At 56.3% G+C, this 7,259-nt stretch overlaps 1 protein-coding gene across 1 annotated transcript in view; it reads right to left on the bottom strand.

Moving 5' to 3' along the window:
- Positions 1-1,970: 1,970 nt before the first annotated feature.
- HS3ST6 (heparan sulfate-glucosamine 3-sulfotransferase 6) overlaps positions 1,971-7,259 on the bottom strand; it is a 6,716-nt gene continuing 1,427 nt past the window's right edge. The window contains exon 2 of the mRNA XM_006913959.1: positions 1,971-2,714. Within this exon, the coding sequence (XP_006914021.1) occupies positions 2,099-2,707 (609 nt within the window). The 5' untranslated portion in view covers positions 2,708-2,714 and the 3' untranslated portion in view covers positions 1,971-2,098. The remainder of the gene's footprint in view (positions 2,715-7,259) is intronic.

The raw sequence follows: 7,259 nt of genomic DNA, 5'->3' as shown, positions 1-7,259 counted from the left end.
GCTAGCTGACAGGAGCAGAAGCTTAGGGGTAAGAGGAGCACATAGGCTAGAGAGGGGTGTGTGGCATGAGGGCACACCTCACCTCAGAGGGCTTAGCAGCTGCGATAAGGCATATGGTCTTCATTCTAGAAGCAATGGAGGTCGAGGAGAAGATTGGAGTGTTTTAAAATAATAGGATCTGGTTTACTCTGAAGATACCCCTCTGGCCACCATGCATGCAGACTGCTTATTACATGAGAATAAAAGAGGTGCCAGGACAATAGCAAGGGGCTCCTAAAGCCACCCAGGCATGAGATGGCAGAAGTTTGGACAAGGGTATGTTGAGGCAGAAGAGGAAACATGCATCAATCAGGCCAGGGCCAGGGCCTATCCTCCGTTTTCTCCTGCCCCTGCCACCAGAATGGGCTGCCGTGCCATCCCTAAGCGGGGCTCCTGCACGGGGAATGGAGACAGAGCTGCCAAGCCCTGTGCTTGCTGTCCAGCAGGGGTTCCAAAACAGAGTGTTCTTCCTCACCATCGTTATCATGTATTGGGGCAGCTCACCCTCCACCCACATCAGTGGTCTGAGTTGCGGAGGAGGCTATGGGTGCATCTCACTCACATCTGCCCATATCAGCCACCACAGTTCCGTCAAGATGGCCCTAGACTCATCCCCAGCCCTGCCCCTGGCCTGGCCCAGATGGTGGGCCTAGAGAAAATACCAGCCCCTGAGGACAGCTCCAGGGGGGGAGTGTTTTCTTGGCACAGAACCGAGAGGAAGAGGGGTGGTCTCCTGGCTGCTGGAGACAGACGCCCCCATTTTCCTCTCGACCTCCTGCTGAGCCTCTTTTCACCCACCAACATCAGCGGACCCCATGTTCATACCACAAGTGGCTCATGTGACTAAGACAGTGGCCACAGTGACTGGTGGGGCCACTGGCTCACATTCAGCCAGAGACAAGGGTGATGACTGACATGCTGTTGCTCCCCTGAAAATCATCCCTCATTCTGACCCTGGAGCCCAGGACAGGGAGTGGCACCAAGTAGCCCAGGGTAGAAAGGCCATATCAGAGCCAAGGATCTGATATGGACCCCAGGCCTAGGGTGCAGCAGCCACTGCCATGTCTTATAAGGGCCCAAGGCAGCAAGAGTGTGCCAGGCCTGGGCCTAAGGAGGTCATTGTCAGGACAACTGGTGGGGACCTGGCAGACAGCACTGTGACCAGGAGCATGTAACAGTCATTACTGAGGAGCCTCACATTCCCGGAGAAGACGGGGGGACAGGGCACCCCAGTCTGCTTCTGTCTGGCTCGACTAGGTTAGGAGCTGAGCAGGCAGCTGGCCTGCAGATGGGCTTTCATCCCTGCCCATCCCCACCCCTCCCAGCCGGGTAAACACAGAACTAGGGCATCAAGGGCCTGGAGGAGTGAAGGGGCCCATTGAGTGGGCGTGCCCTGAGGCATGGGCCAGGTCTGTGGATGGGATCTGTGGTGTGGGCGTTGCCTATAGGCCCGGCCTGGCAGGGTTATGTGGGAAGCTGCTAGGAGGCTGTAGGAGGCACACAGGAGTCATCCTGCAGCCACTGTCCAGCAACTCCACTAAGACACCAAATCAGCTGAGGTCATGGGTACAGCCCAAAGAATTGGACAGACCTAGCTTTAATCCTGCCTCAGGACTCTGGTGGCCAACCTGGGGCCTTAGTTTCCTCATCCAGAGCATGGGACAACCCTTCTCAGGGCTAGGAAGAAAGCCGTAGGATGGCCTCCAGAGACACTAGGGCTATGCTGTGCGTCCCTGGGCAGGCCCTAAACCTCTCTGAGCCTCAGTTGCTCATTCATTTCACACCTCAACAGGTGTATAAGGATCAGGTTTGAACCACTCCTGGCACTCCAACAGTGCCCATTAGAGTTAGCTGGTGTGATTATCATTTCCGTGGGCAGTGGTACCTCCAGCTCCCACCCTCCAACCTTTAAGGTCATGTAGAAGAACACAGATCCAAACTTTATTTTTTAAATAGTTCTCTCTACCCAGAATGTGCACACAGCCTGCTCTAGCCAGATAACAGACATAAATTAAGATTACTGAGTGTCCCCAGGCAGGACATGAGCTGGCCTGGCCTCTCAGTCCCAGCCGAAGTCCTGGCCGGTCATCTGATAGAACTTGTGGTTGAAGGGCCTATAGAAATCCCGCAGGCGCTGGACCAAAGCCTCGGGCACTCGGGGGTGGGGCCGACCCTTGGACTTGCCCAAGCAGCGGGGATGGCTGCTCCCCTGGGCCTTCTTGAGGCAAGGGAACCCTTTGGTGGCATTGAAGTAGAAGTGCTTGTCTGTGACAACCCGTTTGAGGCCCAGAAAATCCTGCACGCGGCCAACCTCTCCAGCTGGGTCACTGACCAGGCGCTCGCCACTGACAAACAGGAAGTGCGACAGGGGAAAGTAACGCAGCCAGTTGTCCAGGTGCTGAGCGTAGAGGCCGATGCGCACAGCACTCCAGGCTGTGTCCACTGGGCCCAGGCCGTGGCGGAAGGCCAGGGCACGGAAGCTGGGCAGGCCTGGGGTCTTGGACAGCGTCTGCGCATAGTCAGAGATGGCCCGAGTCACGGGGTTCCGCACTACCACGATCAGCTTCATGTCTGGGGACATGCCATGGATGCGGCGAGGAGCCTCACGAGTCACAAAGTAGCTGGGGGTCTTCTCCATGGTGATCTGTCCGTCCAGGGTACGTGGCATCAGGCTCCTGTGGGACAGATAGGAGGAGAGGTGGGCATGAGCCAATGCTAGTGCCCTCAAGCCCTCCATATAGACCAGCCCCAAGGATAGGAGACTCACCTACACTTCCCAAGGAAGCTCCAAACCTCCAAGGTAGGCAAGCCGCCCAGACCGGACCCACCCTTCCTCAAATGTTAGGGTAAGCAGCCTGGAATGTGGACTATGAGAGCACCCAGCCCCAGCACAGGCCAGCAGTGGGTCCCTTCACACCGGGCTGCCCACCCTAGCTAGACTGTATCCCAATCCTGACTCTGCTATGCCTCCCACCCCAGAACAAGCCCCGTGAGGCCAGTGGCTTAAACTTGCTGTTCACAGGGCTCTACCCACCCTCCCTAACCCTCAGGCCCCGGCACTGTAATTACCCCAGGTCACACTTTCATTAACGGGCAGATGCATCCCCTAAATTAGGTCATTAATTATTGATAAGTATCTCAAGAAGGGCAGCCACCCTTCTTCTCACTGTCTCCCAAGCATAGCCTCCCTGCCCCCACCCTTTGATTACAGCTAATTCTCACTCACCGAATGCCAAAAGTCCCCAGCACAGCCCAGCACATTGGAGAACAGTAAGGTGGCCTGGGAACCCACCCCAAGACTCTAGCCCACCAGGGCCTCCCAGACCTGGCTCAGACCCCAGAGTGCAAGGCTGTGACTGCAGCATTTCTGATGATTTTTCTCATTCTGACCACTGGGAGAACACTGACCCCATCCCAACATTCTGAGAGAGTTGGCTGATGACAGCCCCATGACTGCCCCAAACTTGGAGAAGCCCCTCCTGAACACCTGAATGGGGCAGTGCTTAAGTACCCTGAGCACTGTCCTGAGACCAAGCCTCACCTGCCAGCCAGGCTGTACAGGGCAAGGTGGGGCAGCGCACTGCAGGGCCAGCTGAGCAAACAACTCAGAGGGAGGGTTAAAGGGAGGGTTGAGAACTAGGTCAATGGAGGCAGAGGCTGTGGGATCTGTGCTAGGAAGGAGCGGTCTCTGCCTGAGGCCTTGCCCTGCCTTCAGTCCTCTGAGGTTACTCCTCATCCCCCCCCACCCCGCCTCCACTGGCAGCCTCCAGGTCTGTCCCCTGGCCTCCACCAGGAGGGTAATTAATAGGGGAAAGTTCAGGTTTCATACAGTCTAAGGGACCCCCAGACTCAATCCCCTGGGAGGCAGGGCCCCAATCCTCTTTCTGCTCAGGCCCCCAATGAAACTCAAGCCTAGTGAACACACAGGTGAGCAGACCCACACACTAGGGTGCCTGGCTTGGAGGATATGGCGGGGGCGGGGGGGGTGAGTCCTTGGCATGGCGGGGGTGGGGGATGAGTCCCATAAATCACCCATGGCTTATGGGGAGATGGGTAGGCTGCATGGTCTTCTGGCTCTGGAAGCTTCCCCCACTCCTCAAAACAAGGCTGTGGGCAGAGCTGGTCTACAGGTGTCATGGAAGACAATTTCATTTCCCCATCATGGTGACAGATGGAGCTAGAACCTCCCTCCACCTCACTCACAGCCTCATTTCATTGACAGGAACACAGAGAGAAGGTGAGATGTTTGGGAAATGGGGATGGACACTGGCCTGTACCCCTCCCACCCTTGTACTGTATCTGCTAGAAGGAGGGTGTCAGCTTGGCCTCTGCTCCCAGACCCCCCTGCATCCACACCCTGCTTCGTGCCCTGGGAATCCAAGTGAGAACAGCACCCAGCCCTCCTGGGATAAGTTCAGTAAGACCAGGAGTAAGGGGGTGGGGTAAGTGACAATGCCAAGGGCAGAAGCCAGGACTGCAGCCTGCAGCGATCAGCTCAGGGGACCTTCCCTTTTCCCTGAGAGGGAGTCAGAAAAAGGGGAGTCTCCCCCACTGAACCTCACGGCTGAGACCCACAAAGAGAAGCCTGTGCCAGGACAGACAGCCTGCCAGGTGTATCAGAAGTCACTGTCCCTCCCTTCATTGCCCTCCTCAGGAAAGAAACCAGCACTGATTACTCTCGGACCCTCCTCTCCCATCTTTGACACCCCTTTCCCATCCCTTTCTTTCCCCAGGCACCAAATGACCCCAGGAGCACACCATCTTTACCCTCCCAGACTGGGCACTTTGAGTTGTGAACATCCTACACACACACAAAATGCTTCTGCCTGGGGGAAGGGAGCTGCAAGGGAGAACCAGAAGTCAGAGAAGCAGAAGGGGGGAGGTGCCTCCTGAACCCAGTCGTGGAAGGGGGATGGATATGGGGAGGAGACACAGACTTTCTAGGCCCACTCTTACAACAAACCAACTTTGAGATCTGAGATCTTTGGGATCAATTATTTATCCTCCCCGGCCCTCAGCAGACTGTCCTGCCAGGGCACAGAAGAGGATGGGGATGGGGATTTGGGGGGATGAGAGAAACAGGACTCTGACCTCCGTACAGCAAACATCTGACAAATTGTTCCCCAGACCCTCCCTCCCTGCTCATCTGGTCTGCATTTCCCTGCGGCTTCCATCCAGCCCCTGGCCACTCTCCCTCGTCTGTCTCATCTTCATGTCCCACACCTCCCCTGAGCTCCATCCAGCCCAGCCTGGGACCGAGCAGAAATCAGTTAGGGTTCCTGTGTGAAACCATAGGGTGCTGAGGGTGGGGCATTTGTCCCAGTTGCAGGAGCCTCTACCCTAACACAGGGAGAATGGACCCACAGAAGCCGGGGTCCCTCTCCACACCTACTCAGACTCCTACTCCCTGTGTTAGCCCCAAGGAGTTTCCACAACTGCACCCCTCCTGTCTCCCCTCATTTTTCCCAAATACTATGGCCAAAGTACAGCCCCACCTGCCCCCAGACAGGGCAGCCCTCCTGATGAGACCTTGGGGTGCGTGTACAGGGGACCCCAAAATCTACTAAACAGAAGATGCTCAGTGAGTGAGTGAATAGATGAGCAAAGGCTGACTGAGTGTGGGAGTACTTGGGGGTCACAGTTCCCAAGTTGGAGGACCCTCAAGAATCTGAGGGGTGGGCTAACTGAAGTCCAGGGAAGGGGAAAGGTTTGGGCAAGGTCGACATTGGGCAGCCTCAGGATCTACCTGCTGAGGCCACAGGAAGGGCCAGTGTCACCTCCTGGAATGAGATCTGTCACAGTCCAGTGGGGGCAGGTGTCCCAGAAACTCGACTGAGGGCAGTGGCCACTCCTTCCCTACTCACTGCCCCAAGCCCCCCCACCCGCCCCACACACACACCCAGAACAGGGCTCTGTACTTGGGGGAGGATTAGCCAGCATCCCGAGAGCAGACAACGCTACCAGACTGTGCCCAGGGGCTAGGCACCCTCTTTGCAGCTGGGGAAACTGAGGCAAGGGTGGACATTTTCAGAGCTCACCGCACGCTCAGAGTAGGTTGAAGGACAGACAGATTTAGAGACACAGGACACCTGTGAGAACACCAAGTCCACATTTGCACACGTCAGGACATGGCCACTGTCAAATGCACTCCAGAAGCTCAGCCAGACTGGCTCCCACTAGCTCTGCACAAGCCAGTAAGGGGTAGGGGTTAGCCAGCCTCACCTCAGGGACAGCTGTGGATTAATGGGGTGAGACCACCAGGACCTAACCCTCTATATCCTCTGTACCCACCCCTCCCCCCAGTGGAGGTGGTTCTGAAAATGAGGAAGGAGAAGGTCTCTTCTCCACCAAAGTTAAATACGCTCCTGAATCCCCTGGCTCCCATCTTGGGTGCTCCAGTGTCCCAAGAACCCCTCCCCAGAGCTAAGGATCTGACTGTCAGTCTAGGTCTGGTGCCTGCTGCCTCTCAGGCCCTTTGTCCTCCCAGACTTGTCCCTCAGAACTGGGGCATATGCCCAGGGCAGCCTGGAAGGGGTCTCAGGATCCCCAGCTCTTCGAGAATCTTTTTAGGGCTAAAACCGGTTCTAACCTTCCCTGAAGCCATTCATTAGCCCAGCACAGTGTCTCCCTCCAGCTCTTTGTAGTCAAAACTCTTGGGATAGATCACTGTGGGCTGTGAAGTTTGCATTACAGTTAACAGTGTGTCCGCCACCCTCCCGTCCCTTTCTCCCCACTTCCTCCTCCTTCTTGCCCCATCCACTTCCCCCTCTGTCCTCTCCACCTCATGGAGAGATTGGAAATGCTTTAGGATGCCAGTGACACTGTCAGAGTGGGCAGTGAGCGGTCTCACTGAGCTCTGAAGATGCCAAGATTCAGCCAGTTGGGCCCATGAATGGACCAGCTCTCCCGCATCACCATCCAAATTCCCTAGGAACCCCCAACAGCAGCAACCCTTCAGAGCTCAGGAGCCAGGACCCCTGTTCTCACTGGGGATCCTCCCAACCCATGAGTGGTTTTAATGAAAAAGACAAAGATAGCAAATGGGGGTGGGGGTGAGGAATCTAGAAACAGAAACCGTGCACCTGGAAGTCAAGAGTCTGGGTCCTGCCACTCCCCTCGCCACCCCCCCAAACCTCCACCCTCTCACACTCCCCACGCTCTCCCCACACACACACACACACACACACACACACACACCCGCCACTACCCACTAATTCACC

This window comes from Pteropus alecto, unplaced genomic scaffold (genome assembly GCF_000325575.1).
Source record: "Pteropus alecto unplaced genomic scaffold, ASM32557v1 scaffold44, whole genome shotgun sequence".
Lineage (NCBI taxonomy): Eukaryota > Metazoa > Chordata > Mammalia > Chiroptera > Pteropodidae > Pteropus > Pteropus alecto.
Note: the sequence above shows the minus strand (reverse complement) of the source record. Positions and strands in the feature narration are given on the sequence as shown.